The 20,476-nt window shown below is 40.2% G+C and overlaps 1 protein-coding gene across 1 annotated transcript in view; it reads left to right on the forward strand.

Moving 5' to 3' along the window:
• Window positions 1–3,391: 3,391 nt before the first annotated feature.
• Window positions 3,392–20,476, forward strand: part of scai (suppressor of cancer cell invasion) — a 49,440-nt gene continuing 32,355 nt past the window's right edge. The window contains exons 1-4 of the mRNA XM_049604050.1: window positions 3,392–3,675; window positions 5,855–5,979; window positions 18,017–18,112; window positions 18,484–18,570. Of these exons, the coding sequence (XP_049460007.1) occupies window positions 5,873–5,979; window positions 18,017–18,112; window positions 18,484–18,570 (290 nt within the window). The 5' untranslated portion in view covers window positions 3,392–3,675; window positions 5,855–5,872. The remainder of the gene's footprint in view (window positions 3,676–5,854; window positions 5,980–18,016; window positions 18,113–18,483; window positions 18,571–20,476) is intronic.

Below are 20,476 nucleotides of genomic sequence, written 5' to 3' on the forward strand. Positions count from 1 at the left end.
CAGGTCCTCTGACTTTGACTGGCCAATGTCGCCTGGGTCCTAGTGTCCCCCTTTACGTGAGTTTGAATTTAAAGGTGAGCACATGTTTCTTCAGTAATCCAAGATGTGGACCTTTTAGACTGTCTTATTTTGGTAGAAAAATGTGCAACTGGATGCAGGAGAGTCTTGAACAGGGCCTGTTGCTCCAATGAAAGGAGTCAGGACTACAGGCAATCACTTATCAATTGCAGCTAAAGTTGATGGACTAATGTGGCGTGTGGTAAATACATGAGTGAGTAGGTCATTTTGTTACAATGTAATGTTCTGCTAGGAAACCTTGGACCCTGATGCTGATGCCACTTGATGTGCTCCATTCACCAAAAGACCGTTGCAGACCAAGTACAACCTCTCATGGATTAACAGCACTCCCCATTGGCAGTGCCTCCTTCCTGCTCCTCCTCAGAGAGCTCCTCGTCCAGACCTGCCCTTCACAACAAATACCATCATACCTTTCTACACTACATAACAAGATGAAAAGACTAACATTAATGCAATAACTCATGCTTGCAAAGTTAAATGTGTTGGAGATACGCCTTTTGAAATTGGAGGACTGCATCATATTTGCATCCAGTTCATTTTGAGAACTGGAGGAATGTTTTTGCTTAAAATGTATCAATGAATATTGAGATTTATGCATTATTCACATAAAAGAATACATTTTATTTTCATTCAGTTTTGTAAATATTCATGCGTGAGTTCTGCACTGTCAATAAAACTTGAAAGTTGGAATTAAAATTCAATTTGCCATGACATCTTTTGATGCATTGAGATGGGCATGGCAGGTTGATCTAAATTTACAATACACAAGCTGTTGAGTGGTCAGATATATTCTCATGAATACACTGCAGTATGTGCTAGGCATGGCCTAATTCAGTTCAAGGTGGTACACATACTTTGTCTTAAGTCAGAATCTCACAGATGTATCCATCGTTTGATGATTCTTGTAATAGATTACAAAATTACAAAAAATTAGCTTGATATGATTGTTTTTACAGGCTTGAGTGTTGTTTTGTCATACCTTGACAGTTTCAACAACTGTGTCTGTCGTCATCATCAGAAGCATCATGTGATTTTGTGGTGACATGTCCTGTAGATGTTTTATCCAGGTTGTCATTCCACCTGAGTGGTGGAATGACAGTGCCCCCTGGCGCCAGGTGCCCGTGCTAGCTTCATAACAGAAGAAAAGGACAGAAAGGAGGAGGAAGAACACATAAAAAAATGCTCTCACATGTTGTCAATACCCAGGATGGGCTATAAACAGAGGCAAACAAGGGGTCAAGAATAACAACAGAGAAGAGGAAAAGAAGAAGAGAGGAACAAAGAAGGAAATCCGGGGCATGGTCACCCTCCCATACATCGGGGGGTTATAGAGCATAGCAAGCATTCAGAGTTATGCACAAACACCACATAAACACACCCGTAAAACCACACACAAAACTGTGCCAGATTCTTGTATATCCAAAAGACCAGACTGACCCTGAGCCTGATCCCTATATAAGTTAATATTTATATCACTGAAAAGGGCTCAAATCCTGTATTTCATTAAGTCCATGTAGCTCAAGTGAATTCAATTCATGGATCCAAAATGCTTCCCTTTTCAAAATTTGGTTGATCAAATTACCTCTTGTTAGATTGGGTTGTACTTTTTTAATGCCAACAAATTCAAGTGGCTGACGCATGGGTTTTCTCCTTGTAGTGTCTAGCAATGGCATAATCCATGTTCCCATTTCTAATGGCAGCCTTATGCTCGGCAATTTTCAATTCCTTGTAAAAAGAAATAACCACAAAATCTCTGACATTGCGACCTCTTTTAAAATAAAAGCATGGTTTAGAGGATGACAAATGGTCCAAACTTGGATCACATTCTAGGATTTTCCAATGTTTGTTTATAATCATTTTGACTTGCATAGATGTTGTACAATGTTCAGATACAAAAGTAACTCTGTTTTCTGCATGTTTAGGGCAATGATTAAGTATTTCTTCCCTCTTTTTTCATTAGCTTTTTTAATAGCTTGGTCAACAAGCATTGGTGGTCGTATCGTCTTTGTTTAAAACATTGGGACATTACCTTAGCCTTAGTTTGGTAATCATCTTCACTGCATATTCTTCTCAATCTTACAAACTGACCATATGGGATGTTGCTGATAATGTGGTCAGGGTGAAAACTAGTAGAGTGCAAGATGATGTATTCTGTCAGTTTCCTTGCGATAAATAGATGTCTCTAGTTTTTTATTGTCATCAATAGTGATCGAAAGATCCAAAAAGTGAATGTTTTCTTGAATGTATTCCATAGTGAAATGTCATTGAATGCCTTAAGTTCATTTTCAGAACCTGTAAACCCCATGAGTATGTCATCAATGTACCTTCTGAAAACAATATGTTCTTAGAAATGAATAGAATAGAGTAGAAAAAACTTTATTTATCCTTATTCCATTTATCTTTATATAGAAATTCAGCTGCCCAGCAGCTCATAAAAGACAAAAAAGAACTACCACACTTCCCCTCATTAACAACACAGTGGTATTAAAATAGACATAAAATACAATAAGTTAAGAATAAGTGCATAAAGAGAAATTAAATCAAAATAAAATTGTCCATTCCACAGTCCTGTTCGTGTGTGTGTGACTGGATTCAGAGGCTGTTAAATAGTCTTATTGCCGTGAGCACGAAGGATCTCCTGAAACGCTCTATTCTGCAATGCAGTGAGATGAGCTGAGCTGACTGCTGCAGCTGCTCCTCTGTCACTGCAGGAGGCTGTGGAGAGGGTGTCTGCTATTGTCCATTATAGCTTTACGTTTGTTCAATTTTCCCCTCTCCACCACAGTTCTTAGTGGGTCCAGTCTCCTGCCGAGCACTGAGCCAGCTTTTTAAACCAGCTTGTCCAAACGCTTTGTGTTTTTGTCCATCAAACTGTATATAAGAGTGCACTAGCCACCACTGTGTGATAGAACATGGTCAACATCTCCACACATACATCAAAGGACCTCAGTGTCCGCAGGAAGAACAGGCAGCTCTGCCCCCTCCTGTCGAGGGCGTCAGTGTTAGAGGACCAGTCCAACTTATCATCCAGGAGGACCCCCAGATATTTGTAGGTGTGCACCACCTAAATGGCCTCCCCCTGTATGGAGACTGGTTGATGGGGTGACCTCTTTCTTCTGAAATCCACCACCATCTCTTTGGTTTTGGCTGTTTCAGGTGGAGACAGCACTTACTGCACCAGTCCCTGAAGGTATCCACAAGGTCCCTGACCATGGGACTGACCCCTGGACACATGTAGGCGTTTTATCAGCGGGGAAGCTTTTATTTTGAAAATGTTGCCCCGGAAGTAGCTAGCCAGTGATAGTGGAGCGGAGCCAGCGGCTGTCCTCGCCCTGCCTCCTGCCTCCTGCCTCCTGACCTGTCACAGGACAACATCCTTCCCTACAGAGTACTCTAGCATTTACGATTCAGCTGACAGCAGTCTCATCCACGCTGCGGGGGGACACGACTCGTCGGACAGCGGTTCAGTGTCAGTATCACACAGTGAGATGCCAAGAAAGGCGCGCTTTACCTACACAGCTCGTCGTGGCTTTTGCAGTGATTTTTGAGAAGCACCACTGTGGTACTCCTGTTCATCAACGTTAGCTGGCTGGCGAGGTAAGGAGAAATGTGAATTACACAAGCAGAGGCTGTTAAAGCCGCTGGAGCGAGGCTGTGTGACCGTCTTTCTCAACGGATATATACTGGCTACCGCTGGTTATCGTTGGTATCCAGACATTAATATCCAGATGTTTAATCTGTAATGACGGAGTGGTGTCCTGACTTCAGTTTGCTGATGTTGGCGACGACAGAAGGCTAGTTAGACACAGAGCTATTGTTATGTTACAGCTTACGGCCCATTTAAGCTTGATCTCATTAACAGCTAGTTAGGCAGATTAATGTTAACCGAGTCCATTGCTGTCAACATTAGTTACCTTACATCTGAGTTAGCTACACCGATGTTAAATATAGCTCATAACTGAGAGACAATGCACCAGCTGACGGAGTCCTGGTGATTTTTTTAGCATGTTTGTAATGACACGCTTCTCTTCAAAATTCAGTCAGAGGTATCATTTATTTATTTTGTCTTGTCGCAAAGGGTTTATTTTAACGTTCGAGTTTTTCTCATTCCAGGAGCAAACGTCCTGTCATAAACACATTAGGGACAGTTCTTTACTTATCAGAGCAGTGGGGTGCCTGGAGTTTGACTTTTTATTCAATTATTTTCTTCTTTTTTTCTTTTTTTCTTTTTTTTTATCCTGACCCTCCCTAAAGCTACACATACTTTTCCTTGAGCCTCCCAAACTGACGGGTAGAAAATGCATGACCCTCCCTTTTCCATAAATAACTGATTTTTTTCTTTTAAATTCATAGCTATTGTAGCCATTGTAAAAAGCAAGCAGTAAAAATCTGTACACATCAGTGGCAATATCGGTAACTTGGCATGCAGACATTATTAGATGTTAAAGACTTACTTTTTGGTGTATTAAATTTACACCTTTATTCCAAAATCCTGGAGTTGAAAAGGCCCTGTGCAGAATTTAATGTTTTTGACAGGATCTGTTTGGTGCAAATCGGTTATTTTTGTCAAATTTTAAATGAGACATGTAGAATTAAGTGATTTTTAAGATGGAAACCTATATCGTGTATGATGTGTTCAAGGACTGTTGAAATCCACCAAAAAGGATTTGTTTTTACATTTTCTGGCTGTGATATAAATGGTGTAAATGTGGCAATTCTTTAATAAAACATTTGTGGTTCAGAGGGTATTTCAAATAAAAAAATATTTGAAATAATTAAAATACAGCCATTTAAAGTTGGATGTCCCTCCCCGAAGCCAAAATAAAAAACATAAGTCCCTCCCCAGTGCTTTAAAAATATTTTACTTGCCTTCCCTTTTTTGCGCCACCCGTTTCCCTCAAAAGTAACAAACAGTCCTTTAAAGAGATCCTTCTCTTTAATTGAATGAGAGCTGTCAGCTGTCCAATGTGAATTTTTTAACCCTGCATGGAAGATGTCAGCATATTTAATAGGTTTAGAGCAAAATAACTGTTTGTTACTGAGTACAAGCCACACAGGTGTTAACAATACTTCTTAATGATAGCATGATATGTAAGCTGAAGGTTTTAGAGCAGGGCATTTGTTAGAGCTGGTTCACTTGATGTACAGCAGCTAACCTGCAGACTTTCCCTGGAGACACTTACAGCTGCCCTCCATCATACATAGGCACACTTAGACACCCTGTCTCCGAAGGCTTGTAGCGATGAAGCCATAGTAATTTCCTCTGCATAATAAACTTTTCATCGCAGTAAATTGTTTTAATGAGGCTCAACATTAGCTGAGCGCCATGACCTGACTGTGTACTGCCTTGACCTGATTGCACATCCATCTTAGCAAACTGGGGGTTGCAGCCACTGTGAGAGTGAAATCTGGGACAGCCCAAGTCAACCTATAAAAGGTGACCATGTGACACGTTTCCGCCATAGTTTCTTATTTCTATTCATATTTAACTAGGGCACCAGTAAGACACTCAGATATCTGCAACTAGTAACGTCTGTTTAGTCGCAATAGTTTGGATATTAACATGATAGATGTCAGTATTGCTGCTGTTTGAAATGTATATCTTATTAGCTTGATATGTTGACAGATCACAAGTTCACAGTGGTACCAATTGTACTTTGGTCTAGTTGCCACTCATTCCAAATTTTTAAACCATTTTTAAATAACCAGTATTTTTTTTAGTGCAGTAGTTGTCTTCAGTCTACTATGTAAAGTATGTACTTTTGTTTGAAATCAGGTGTGAAAAGTCAGTGTCATGACTGGAGCTGAAACTGAGGATGATATTCCATTGGGCGAAAGGAAGACTGTCACAGATTTCTGCTATCTTCTGGACAAGTCCAAGCAACTCTTCAATGGGCTAAGGTCAGTTTTTACTTTCTCTGTTGTCTCCTGTCTGCTGGACTGCATTTTGTGATGAAGCACTGACTTTAAGTGGCTAAATGTAGGAAATGCATGCAGTGCACAGGAATGATATGGGAAGAATCTGTCCCAGTATCTGCAGAATTTATGCTCATACTGGATGATTGTGCAGCGCAAGATGAACATTAGTGTCAACTTTCCCTGTCAATACAGGAAAGGTGGCTTTCATGTGAGGTGTGGAGGTCAGGATGGTGGTTGGGTGGGTGACCAGAGTTTGTGTCCTGTCACAATCTAACCATTAAAGTTCACTTAAAAAACACAAACTTAACCATCAGGGATGCACCAAATTGATAAACTGGATCAGTCTAGGCACTGATACCAAACCTATTATGCAGATGTCTGCCATGATGATCTGACAGATCCCCAATAAATACAGTTTCCTTGTCAATGTCACTCTAAAATCCATTCATTGGGTATCAGTATCGGATCAGTACTTCATATCTGCAGAAATCCTGTGTTCAGATATTAGATTCAGAGGTGTCCAAACTCTTTTGAATGAGGGCAGGATCAGAACATGTGAAAACACCAAGGGACCAGCTGCCTCACGCGTCAAAAGTGTTATTAAAAAAATATACATAAAAATCCCACACAAATGAGACAAACGCAACTGTGACATCTTTCAGTGAAAAAGTATTCAACTTTAGGCAGCGCCCCCCACTGTTACAGGCCCCCCATGCTACTTTGTTGTGGTCGTGTCTAGGGATGGGTATCATCAAGATTTTATTGATGCTGCTACTCGTAACGATACTCCTTATCAGTTTGGGAATTTATCGACACTCATAAATTCTTTTTCATTTCTAAATAATTGTGTTTTAGAAAATATATACATTTAAATAGGATGTATTCAGAACATGAATAGTGAATATTTTAAATAGAACTAAATGTTTCTAGCACAGCAACAGTAATTTTTACAACAGAAATGTTACTTTACAAATTATAACCCTGACATCACAATAGTGGATGAAGCCAAAAAAGCTCTGTTACCGTGGATTGAAATTACCTGAATGATCGGCACTGCTACTGCATCATTGAGCATAGAGCCCATAGAGCAGGTACACCAGAGACTTACAGTCACAGAGCATGGCCAAGTGAGGCCGAGCAGCCAACTTCTGCTGGCCGAGCAGCTGACTCCTGGTTTAGCTGCCCTGATAGCAGCCTTAATATAATGTAAACGGTTGAGTTATATAAGAATTATTAATTAATGATGAAATTAGGTATAGAGACCAAAACCATTTATGGACCATGTTGTAAACATGTTTATTTCTGCAGTAAAATTGGGTATTTTAACATGGAGGTCTGATGGGATTAACTCTATTTTGGAGCCAGCCTCAAGTTGACATTTGATTAACTGCAGGTTTTGGCACTTTGACACTGGCTTCTCTTGTCAGCCTTACTGTGCATTCACACCAAAAGCGTCATGAGTGTCATAAGTGGCCGGCAGCCATTCATTTTCAATGTACGCTTGCTACGAAGGGCGTCTGAAGCGTCGGCCGCAGCGAGCAGCGCGATGCCAGCGACTGGAGCGTCACTGTGAAGTTGAGAGAAGCTCAACTTTATGCAAATGAGCAGTGACGCCGCTGAAGCAGCAGCGAGCAGCAGCCAATTGCGGACCGTGAATATTCTCAAGGCAGGACAGTGAAAGAAAGAAAGAAAGAAAGAGATCTTCTGCAGCGCAACTTGAAAGCCCCGTCCCTTGGCAGCCTTCTGCAAGCCCTGCCAGAGCTGCCAGGCAGCGCGATGCCAGCGACCTGAGAGACCGCTGGCGCTAATGACGCTTTTGGTGTGAATGCACAGTTAGAGGTTGCTGCTTGGGCTCAAACTAAAAAGAGGCTAGAATCACGCATCAACCACAAATCCAGCAGAAAAGGACAGTGCTTAGAAAAATGACAATACAATATTTATCATAACATTTAAGGTCTCTATAACAAACACTAGTGTATTAACAGTGTCACTGTTTACAAGACATTTCTTCATTACTACCATTAACTTGAGAAGCCTGCTATTTACTTGATGCAGAGGAATATATCACCACAGGAAAAACAGCATTCACATGTCTTCAGTTTTGTTTTTCGACTGACGTAATACATCCCCCTTCATACACCTCCACACAGTATATACTGAAAGGCATAATCAAAAATGTTGGCACTGAACGTAGTCAGGGGTTTTGCAGAGACAGTGACTCTAATTTAAGAGAGCCTCTGCACATTGAGCTCAAGCTCTCTACTTTAAAAACTCCTCTGTCTCGGTGAGAAGCAGAAACTAATTATTAGATGTATTAATGTGTCTTAGTCCAGCACTTAATTTTTCTTTGCCCGCTTAAAGCACCTATTAAACCCTGCTACTAGTTGTGACTTTTCCTTGATTTAATAAAAATGTTAGTGATGATAAATGTCCCCACAACTGAATTTAATCTCTTGTCTTAATTGGCTTTAGTAGCACTGTAGTATCTTCCTAACCTCAGGAAAAAATGTTAAACATAATTTATGTAAGATGCATCACTGACATGAATTGACTCCTGCTATTTGTAGCTTTTTTGACTCTCCTAGTCTGAAAATAGAAACTCTTTTTTCTTGTGATAATGAAATTGAATCAATTATCAGATTAGCATCACTGACCTGTTTTAACCCTTAAGGTTTATTGGTGTCCTATTATCACAGTTACACACTGCGATCTCAATTTTTTTTATCAGCATGACATTTTGAACATTGAATAATAACAGTAAAAAAAAAAAAACAATGCAATAATATTCCCATCATTCTTTCCTGATGATTGATTGATTTGTAATTCCATTTCCATTTCACTGCCAATTCCATTTAGAAGATGTCTGCAGAAATGAAGTGAGGAAGCTACTCTTCCCCAGTTTCTCTAAATAGTTTTTCTGCTTGCTATTAGTGTTAAAGTATTCATTTAATTATCTATGACCTCTTAATTCTTAAGAAAAACTACAGAGATAAAAGTGCCATACAACTCATGGGGATTTCATGTCCTATTTGTTTAGCACTTAACATACAGTTTCCCAAAATACAATTATTTACTGACATTTCCCCCAAAAAATATACATACCGTAAAACTTTAATAAAAGCCGAGTACCAGTTAAATGCCCAGTCTCTTTTACTAGCCTGGTGCAGCTATACATTTCGACAAATAAAGGCCTATCTCAATTAGACACTCGGTCTGGTTGTGTAGTTGTTCATTTTTATAGAAGTTCTTGGATGTATAAAACCAGATTTTGTATTACCCACTTAAGCTAACATTAGTTAGCAGTTTAGATCCCACGTATAAATATAAGTGTGTAAACTTTTGCCAACATGGAGATGTTATGCATTGTTAGCTCAGTTCAGTTCATTTTACTGAAACCATGAGCACCAGAGAAGACCATAATTCATTCATATTTACTGGCACTTGGAAAAATAATCGGTGACTCCCATCTTCTGAAGCTGTCATAAAACCAGAATATGTGTCCATTACTTGACTACCCAGTAAGTTATTTATTTTCCTTTGGAAAATAAGGGTCCACTAATCAAAAGAATCAAAAGTGTTTTCATAAAGATTAATTCAAGTTGTGAATATTGTTTTAACAGGATAAAGTGGTTATGTGTTGGTTTGTTGGGTGCCGTAATCCTCGGGTGCTGTGAAGCAAGTGTCATATCATAACAGATAATTGATAGGTTACTCGAAGCCTAATTTTTATATACGTATTATTCATAATAGTTTAAATAAACAATTTGATTGTATTTCACATCTTTGCTGACAAACCGTTCTGTGTAACAGGATTTAAAGGCCTGCCCCATATGGAAGCCTGTCCCAAATACAGGCCTGTTGAGTTCAGTGATTTAAGTAAATACTAGCCCAGGCTACTAATCGAAGTTTTACAGGTAAGTGATTTTCTTTAATGTCCCACTCTCAAATTTCAATTAAAACAAAGGGATTTTCAACCAAAAAACTCTTATTGAGGGGTGAGAACCAGAGGGGCATAAGTGACATTTAATCAACTTTACAGGACAGCCAACACAAAAACTGGCCATACTGTTGCAGAACTTGGTTTATTGATTTTATTCTTTAATAATAAAACTTTATTTAATAATAGGAGGGAATCAAGGTGGAGTTTACCTGGCTGGTCAAATGTTGCTGCACATACTTGTGATTGTGAGTAATAGTTGGAGCCATGCTAGGGGATTGGGTAGGGGTTAAGGGAGGGTAAAAGCTTCTTAAGGGTCATCAGGTGGGTACCCTTCTTCACTAGTGTTTTGATGACAGGCCCACAACACCTCCAGAGGGAGGTGAAGAATCAAGTGTTTTTCATAAAAGTTAATCCAAGTGAGTGTTGTTTTAACAGGATAAAGTGGTGTTGTGTCTGTTTGCCAGGTAATTTGGTCAAAATTTGCTCTACATTTGGTTGGAAACTTTCATTCATTCACTTTCCATAACCGCTTATCCTGTTAGGGGTTGCGGGGGTGCTGGAGCCTATCCCAGCATACACTGGGCAAGATGCGGGGTACCCTCTGGACAGGTTGCCAGACTATCGCAGGGCTGACACATAGAGACAGACACAACCAATAAACAGGAATTGTGTAAATTTGCAGGAAAGCCCAATCAGTCTTCTTTCAGCATTGGCAGTATAAAAACAAAATCGAGGAGTGCAGCAAAATGCCGCCTACCTACTTTTGTTTATACGGAATGTGCCTTTTTCTGGGCAATGCGGGGCATGAGCAAGTAACAAAACATGTAGCTCAGTGTGTGATGTAAAGAATGATGTGGGAGGGAAGCCGCGGCTGGTCAGTCCTTCGGCAATTCTCTCATAAGTCGGCCCGTTCTTCACGATTCCTGTCATCTGACGGTTAATGGCCTCTTCGTGTGCGAGGGCAAGGAGGGCGTGCAATTCCTTGTCTTCTCAGTTGCTCATCTTTACAGTGTCTGTCAGGTTTGTGTTTCCCTCTTGGTACTAGCTGCTTGCTAATTCCTGCTATCAGCTGTTTTCTGTTTATCCACAGCCAGTGGGTCGCACATGCGGCATCATCAACAGCTCCTCCCACAAGTCATCAACAGCCCCTCCTGTTGCGGAAGGCCGCCACAGTCTTTTTAAACTAAAAGGGTTCCGCCAATATGACTACCCTCCTTGGCAGAAAATTGGGCACCTCGGATCAACTCACCAATCCGGCTCTGTGTGTCTAAATGCTCGCAGCTTGCCGGCAAAAAGGCCCAACATTCGCGGTAAATCTGGCAGTGTAAAAGGGGCTAATTCACACTCACATTCACACCTACAGGCAATTAAGAAACCTGATGTGCATGTCTTTGGACTGTGGGAGGAAGCTTGAGTACCCATGCTCACACGCTGAGAACATGAAAACTTTCATACCTTTCCTAAATAACCTCAAACATAAGCCCCTTTTACACTGCCAGATTTTTGGCGCCCTTCCGCCACAGGAGGGGCTGTTGATGACTTGTGGATTTGTGAGCTACACATTTTGTTGGTAGCTCACGCCCCCCATTGCCCCGAAAAAGGCACATTCTGTATGAAGAAAAGTAGGCAAACGGCATTTTAGTGCACTCCCTGATTTTGTTTTTATGCTGCCATTGCTGAATGAAGACTGATTGGGCTTTCCTGAAAATTTACACAATTCCTATTTTAAAAGGGCTATAGTGTCAGTGCTGCAATTTCTTGTTACTGTACCAAGTGGCCGACATATACACAGATATACACCAGTCAATATATTTGCCTGTCCAGTGTATCAGCCTAGCTCTATGTGCTGGGCAAGATGTGTTTTTGTGTCGTCTGTTACTCAAGCTCAAGATGTGCACAGTTGAACATTTGCTTTAACAAACTCACTGGGTAGTTTACTGACATATCTATGAAAAGTTTTCAGTGTTAAAAACTCAAGCCTTTAATCTGCACAGATAACCTTACCTCCAGAATTGCATACCTTGTGTAGTAATTTTTGTTTCATTAATGTTCAGTGAGCTTATGGTTTCAATTTAAGCTTAATTTAGAAATGTATTAGTACAAAGTAAGCTAAATATACATTTACTCTTGCCTATGTTTCAGGGAATGCTAACCTAACTCTGATATTTTTTAAAAATTCTAAAATATCTGTGCTTGCTTGTCAGAGGTGTATTGAATATGTAATTGAAGTTAATTCACCATATAGTTGCACATTATTGTGATGCACCAGAACTTCATTTCATCAGTATTATGAAAAGCCACCTTACCTGCTGAGAGAGCAGCAGGCTGTGAGAGTATGATTATAAAGTGGTGGAAGAAAGACCCTTTTTCTCTGTTAAATCGGAGCAGCTCTGTGTTCCTTTGTAGCTTTAGGAAACCTCAGATTTTCATGTCATTGTTTCTCTTCAGGTAGAAGACTGAGATTGTTCAAAACGCTCAGGTTTGCTGCTGACACTGATTCCAGCACGGAAAACAAATGTAGTCTGGGATTTTCAGAATGCTACTAACAAAATGCACCTCTCTGGAGCACAGTAGGGAATAGTCCTTGCCTGGTGCCTGTAGAATAAATGACAGGTTTGCTTTCAACTTGAAACTTTCTCAGTATTTTCATGCAAGCTAAGATCCGATGTCAGATTGATTCTCACTATTTTTGTGTTTTTGTTGTGATATTGTTTCAGCGGCTATCACAATAAGCTCAGAAAGACTGTAGAGTGCGAACAGACAGATTGACCATCTGGAGTAGCAGGAGTCAGTGAGCCTGTCATTTGATTGCGAGCCAAGAAGGACAATACCGATCGAGAGAGAGAGAGAGAGAAAAGGGACAGGCTCATTTGCCGGACTGATATGTGGATGCATATGATTCAGTTATCAGATAGATTAGATAAATAAACTGCTCCCTGTTTGCTTTACCCTTTCACTTTGGTTTTGATGCATTCTGTTGGTTGTGATCTGAGTTGAGTGACACACTGAGTTTGTGGTGTATTACTCAGAACTGATGCTGCATTCTCCTCATGTTTGAATCACTGACAGAACTGACTGACAGACTTGATCATCAGCTCAAAGCATGCATGTTAAAGGGCTCGCAAATTCAGACCCATGTGGACTGACTAAAATAGTGAAACATCATTTCTGAGGTTTTTATTAAATGTTGGTTGTTTATGATTAGCTACATTAATCAGAGCTTTCTTTCTTAAGATACCCATAATATTACTATTTCTCGTCTACCAGAAAACAGTTTTTATAATCTGTTAGGAGTTTATGACATTTGGTGAGTAAACATTCTAAATGTTTAATTCAAACAGTATATAGATACAACAGGGATGACAGAATGAATTGAGAACAAAAATGAATAAAACAAACAAAAAACAAGAACAAAACAGAAAAAAAACAACAAAAAAAACCCATCTAGGCCTCCACGCTGCATCAGATTTCACAGTGGATCCACACAGTGTGTAGTCTTATCTTTTCTATTTTGAGAAAATGCATGACCTCACAAATCCACCTGCCAAAGGGGGTGGGGGCGATCACTCCTCCAATTAAAAACTATGACACACCTTGCCAGAAGGGCAGCAAGGCCTGAGTAAGCCATGCTGCTTAATTGTGCTTTTGTCAGGGTAAGATCCTCTGTTAGTACACCAAAAAGTCAAAGAAAAGGGCATGATGTAATTGTTAAACCTGCAATCTTTAAATAAACTTCAAATATACAAGACTGTTAGGATTGGACATGACCACAATGTGTCATATAAGAGCATTAGCTTGCTTGCATCTGTCACAGGAAGGGAAGACAAGGGAAAAGTTTTGAGAACTTTACCTCACATATATGAAGCCTCTATACAATTTTAGATTGAATAATGCCATGCCTGGGACAAAGTGATAAGAGTGACTATCTTGAGTATTTTAGACCCATGATCATCTGATGCCATCTGACAGTTTCCAAATCATTTTCCCAGTTTTGAGTAATGAGTCTTCAATTTTAAATATATAAAGCCTGGATATTGGAATGCAATGGTCTTGCTCAGATATTGTGGGTGAATGGATGCATGTCGGGGGAACTGACACCATCCACTGGGTCTCCTCAGGGCTGTGTCCTTTCCCCTTTCCACTACATTCTGTATACTGACAACTGCCGCAGCCGGCATGACACCAGATTCGTTTTCAAATTAGCTGATGACTCTGTAGTAGTTAGTCTCATCCATGCCAATGAAAACAGCCACGGACCTGTAGTTAATGACTTTGTAGATTGGTGTGGCAACAATTCCTTCAACTAAATGTACAAGAAAAAAAAACAATGGAATGTGTATTGATTTTAGGCATAAACCCTCAACCTCTCATAAAAACATCATCAAGGGACAGGTGGTTGACTCTATAGAGAACTATAAATATCATGGGACACTAGTGGATAAATGGAATTTTATTTGCCACACTGAGGCATTTGGCAAAAAAAGCCAGCAACATCTTGCCTAAGGAACCTTGTCAAATTTCCTGTTGACAAGTCTCTTATGACTCTATTTTACAAATCATGTATTGAGTTCACTTAAAGAGTTACACTACAGAGTCACATTCACCCATTAACACATATTGCTACACTGGTGGCTGAGGCCACCATACAGGGTGCTATCTGCTACTTGGTAATCATTCACTCACACAGCGATGGCACAGCGCATAGATGCTAATCAGTTCAAAAAAGTTTTATTAATACTACAAGTACAAATTAAACTTTTGGTAATAAAAAATGAGATGAAAAGCCTGAACGAATTTATCTTATTAGATAAAATGGATGTTAACAAAGTGTCCCTCAGGGGAATAATTAGCAGTTGACAAAGATAGATCGGCATAATGCAACACATTGAAAAAATGCAATAATATTGTATTGTGACCTAAGTAATACAGCCTGGCTCAGCTGGCTATATGTTAAACTAAATTATTTAATTACTAAATTAGTGTTGTCACGGTACCAAAATTGGGACCCACGGTACGATACCAATGAAAGTGTATCACGGTTCTGAGTAGTATCACGATACCATAGCAAAAATGAGGCAGATGTGCCTTTGTCATTTATAAAGAGATAAATCACTTTTCTATAATACATCAATGATATTTCAATGGAATAAATTACTTAGTGACTTACTCATACAGTGGTGGAAAAAAGTTTTCGGACACCCTTAAAATTTTACATAATCTCAAATATTACCATGAAATATTTGTGGAAAAATCTTTTTTGTGTTTCAAACGGTGTGGCTGCATTAGACAGATACAAACAAATATAAATTATATTTTTTTGTTTATTGTTTACAAGAAAAACTAACAAAACTAAATTCTTGACAGTTTCAATATGTTAGTTCTCAACATTGTCGGTATCAAAGTCAACAAATAACAGAGAATGTGTTCAAAACTGAACAAAAAATAAATAAACCATCACATCATCAAATTAATATTTAGTAGTCCTGCCATTGGCACGTAGTAGAGCTCTAATCCTGGCTGGCATGTTCCCCACGAGCCTTTCACACTGTTGAGGGGTAATCTTGTCCCATTCTTCTTGAATTACTGTTTTTAATTCTTCTAAATTCTTTGGTTTATGCTTTGAAACAGACCTTTTGATAATCCACCACAGATTTTCAATGGGGCTCATGTCCGGGGATTGAGCTGGCCACTCTAAGACCTGGATACTGTGCTCCTGCAGCCAAGTTCTACTGGCCTTGGATGTGTGGCAAGGGGCATTATCTTGTTGAAACATCCAGTTTTTACCTCGACAGAACAGTGCACGCGCAGAAGGGAGCATGTGGGTTTCGAGAATGGTACAATACTTGGTAGAGTTCAATGTGCCATCACAGACAGTGAGATGACCAACACCAGCAGCACTCATGCATCCCCAAACCATGACACTGCCTCCACCATGCTTGACAAATGTGCTGGCTTTATGTAGACACGAAGCTTGGCAACAAAAATTGTGTCTTTTAATAAAAAGAACGACCTTCATCACTGGTACCAAAATGACCCAATACTCAAAATTTCTTATGTATTTTTATGGAACCAATCAATTTTAAGTTTTTAATGGCTTTTTTAGGATTTATTTAGTATTTTAGCTGTGACTGTACTAAAAGAAATTGCACTTGAAGACCTAAGAGTGATTCTTAATGCAATATTTCACAAATACATGGGGTGTCCGAAAACTTTTTTCCACCACTGTACTTAAAAAACAGCATCAATAAGTGATTAACATGTGAGAGAAATGTGAACGGCTTGTTTCTCCTCTGACACGTCACATACCTGTGTGCCGCCACAGCTCGGCTGTTCAGATATTCTGAGCAGTCATGACACCAACGAAGAGGAAATTATTGGACCTGGAGCCGGGCTTCTCGGTCGCCGGTAAACCGTTATCTTGCGGTGGCCATAGTGCTCCACCGTATTCCTGTCTGTGACCCCCGTTCAACCCACAACCAGCAGGATTCGCCTTTCATTTCTGCTGCTGGTTGAAATCTGTACTTGCACAGAGTGCTCCTGAATGATTTTTTTTACAAGCACAAAACTATTTTTAGTCGCAAATGCGAGTAAAATGCTCGCACTGTAGAGCTCTGTGGAAAACAAATCACTGTAGCATATATAAACAAATCTTGCCTACAAGTAAAAAGAAAATAAATAATATGTTTCACTGCTTAAAGATACTCAATAGCTCAGCTAATACCTGAAATGTCACTGGAAAACAAACCACTGCAGTAGCATATTGAGTGCCAGGTGGCCAGCGTGCACCCTTATTGGACGGCGCATGGACACTCACCCTCTTGCGATTGGACTTTGAACTTATCCCACAGTAGTGGTACCGTGAGGTAACGTAGTGCTACGGTACTCCAACATTATGGTATCATATGTACCGTGGTGTTTAAGTACCGCGGTCTACCGTGCAACACTATACTAAATTATAAACCTCCAAATTTGATTATGGGCCAACCTGTGGCACACATCTTTCAAGCAACCCACACTTTTCTGCTGATCTGCTGATCCCCTGCATGTTCTAAACAGAGAATACCAACATCTGCCCTCCAACAGGCAAATCAAAGTCCCACCATTTGAACACAACAAGCTTAAAAATTTGTTTAGATATCATTCTATCCTGTTGCTAAACCAAAACCAGAGTGCTGCTGATAAAAAAAAATCAGAATCTGAGAGTATTATGTGATGCAATTCATGGTCATGACTGGTCTAATTTGTGTGTGAATTTCTTGAGCGGAGCTGTCTGATGATGCAAAATTAATATATTATATTTTTTTGGGCTTTTTTGCCTTTAATCAATAGGACAGATTCAAAGCGTGAAGGGGGAGAGAGAGCAGCAAGGGGCTGCAAGATGGAATCGAACCCACGGCTACTGCAGCAAGGACACAGCCTTTGTACATGGGGCGTCTGCTCTACCCACTGAGCCAACCGGCGCCCCCACAAAATTAATTTCGTTTTCATGTATCGTATCGTATCGTATTGATATTGAATTTTCTAACTACTTTACGAAACCTTAAAAAATATCGATATTCGATACCATTTTGATACCACAAGGAAAAACAGACATTCAGGCCATACAATTTAAATGTTTTTATTAAAAGATCAATTTAACAAGTTTATCAAGTCACAAGTCATTATGTTGTCAATAACATGACAACAACGCCTTTTCTTGTCTTGGTTATTTGCAGAAAACAGTAGAATGACTGTAGTAAAAAATTAACAATAAGAGAGAGTGAGAAACCACAGCTTTAACTGGTTTATTGATACTGTTATACATTCCAAAATGCATGCACGTTCACTTTGATCATGTTTAAAACGTCAGAAAAATGTCTGAAAACCCTTCAGACTCTGAGGAACTTAAGCACCATGACTGCTAACAGCTACTTTTCCCACAATGTTGGATTGTTCTTTTAACTGCAGTCTGATTGAGTGTAGAGCCGAGAGAGCTGGCATTGTATGATGTAATTTAATGTGATTTCATGTGACAAATAAATTGAATTGATTGATTGTTTGTGACTCTGACTCTGACCGTTACTGTGCTCTTTGCTACAGAGACCTTCCTCAGTATGGACACAAGCAGTGGCAGTCCTACTTTGGACGGACTTTTGATGTCTACACGAAGCTGTGGAAATTTCAGCAGCAGCACAGGTTATTTTCCTCTCTTATTAGTTCACATTGTTCACCAAGTTAGAATTAGTGGATGAAGAGTAACGTGGCTGTGATTGAGGGTAGAATCAGCAGAATGAGGAAAAATATTACGTTTGGATCTGATTTATTCATGTAGTAATTTTTAAACCATAGATGAGTTTACAAACAATACAGCACTGTTAAACTTGTAAGGATTAGTGTCCAATGCATTCCCATGAAATACAATATATGATTCTTAATTCACAGAAAGAGAGATGCATCTGTAAAAAGTGATGACTGTCACAGTGTCATTTGCCAGATGCTCTGTCATGCTTTGGCTGTATTATTTTATTGTCCAGTGATCAGTATTTTATGTTTTCATTTATTGACAGGCAGGTTCTGGACAGTCGGTATGGCTTGAAGAGATGGCAGATTGGGGAAGTTGCATCCAAAATTGGACAGCTTTACTACCACTACTAGTAAGTCAAACTTTGTCCTGATCATGCACATCTTTCAGTACCTTCACAGGACATTAGAGAAAATTGATTTATTGTGTTAGTGCGACTAAAACCAGACTTTTAAAATACACGTAAACATGTTAGTCCATCTGAAATCGTACTAAATTGATTTTTTTCAAAGCCGGACTAACACACCCAGATAATATGGTTGGGAGTTGAATTACTCCTGCATATACAGTCAATCGGACCCAGACTGGCTGAGGCACTCTGTGCATGCTCCACAGTTTCCGCCCCAGGCTTTGACCCAGAAGTCAAATAGCATTAAATGCATAACAGAAGAAGAAGTTGGTAACAACATGGTGAAATCTACATCCAGAGCCATGCAATTTTGGATGGACAAAATGTACAGAGCTGTAAAGTTGTCCACCATTGTACCAGTTTGCCGCTAGCTAGCCGTAGCTAACTTGTTTGTCGACTGTTCAGTCTGTGACGTAACAAGTCAACCGGGAAAAGGTCCAGTATTAACAAGCTTAAAGGGTACATATCGCCACCTGTTGTAGCAGAGTTGGACATACTCTGGTCACTGAATTGATCCCCCTCCCGTGCTTGTATACCGCGACAAGGACAGTAGTCCAATTAAATGGCCCAGTCGAGATATAACCAAAGCTCGATTTAACTGTGCATGTCAACATACTGACTCTTTCACTCTTGTCTGCTTTGAAACAGTCATTGGTAAAGGCTGGGTGGGTCTAGAGCGTATGAACAAATACACACTGAAGAAAAATTTAAATGCAACAGTTTTGTTTTTGTTCCCATATTTCATGAGTTCAAGTTAAAGGTCTAAGTCTTTATATGCAGAAGACTCATTTCTCACAATGAGACAAATTTGATAAAATCCATGTTAGTGAGCTTTGGGGGTGGCAGTAGCTGGGTTGGCAACCAGAGGGTCGCCAGTTCGAGTCCCCGTCCGGATCAAAATATGGAGTGTGGACTGGTGGCTGGAGAGGTGCCAGTTCACCTCCTGGGCACTGCCAAGGTGGCCTTGAGCAAGGCACTGAACCCCCCCCAACCGCCCAGGGTGCCTCACCAAGGGCAGCCCCCTCACTCTGAGAGGGCTGCATGTATAGGTCCTGTGCATGTGTGTGTCTTTCGGACCTGTGTGTAATTGACAAGCAAGAGTGAAAACATTGAATTTCCCCTCAGGGGGATTAATACAGTAAATAAACTTTTCTGCTTTTCCAAGATAATCAATTCACCTGTTCACCATAGGTGTGCCTTGGGATGGTCACAGTAAAAGGCCACCCTAAAATGCACTTTTATAACAGAGCTGTCACAGATGTCATAAGTTTAGGGAGTGTGCCATCGGCATGCTGACTGCAGGAATGTCCACCAGAGCTGTTAGCCGTGAGCTTAGTGTTTATTTCATGACCATAGGCCATCTCCAGTGTTGTTCCCATGAATTTGGCAGTACATCCAACCAGCCTCACAACCACAGACCATGTGTAACCACACCACCCACTGACCTCCACATCCAGCATCTTCAGCTGCAAGATTGTCTTAGACCAGCCACCTGAACGGCTGATGTAACCATTGCATTGAACTGAAGAATTTCTTCACAAACTGTCAGAAACCTTCTCAGTAAAGCTGACGTGCATGCTCATCATCCATACCAGGGTCTTGACCTGACAGCAGTTCGTCATCATAACCGACTTGAGTGGGCAACTGCACACTGTCAATGGCATCTGGCACTTTGGAAAAGTGTTCTCTTTATAAATGAATTTTGGTTTACACTGTATCAGGCAGATTGCAGATGGCGTGTATGGAGTCATGTGGGCGAGCAGTTTGCTAATGCCAATATTGTGAATAGAATGCCCATGGTGGGATTGTGGTATGGGTTGGCATAAGCTATGGACAACGAACACAAGTG

Source organism: Epinephelus fuscoguttatus, linkage group LG18 (genome assembly GCF_011397635.1).
Source record: "Epinephelus fuscoguttatus linkage group LG18, E.fuscoguttatus.final_Chr_v1".
In the NCBI taxonomy this organism is placed as follows: Eukaryota; Metazoa; Chordata; class Actinopteri; order Perciformes; family Serranidae; genus Epinephelus; species Epinephelus fuscoguttatus.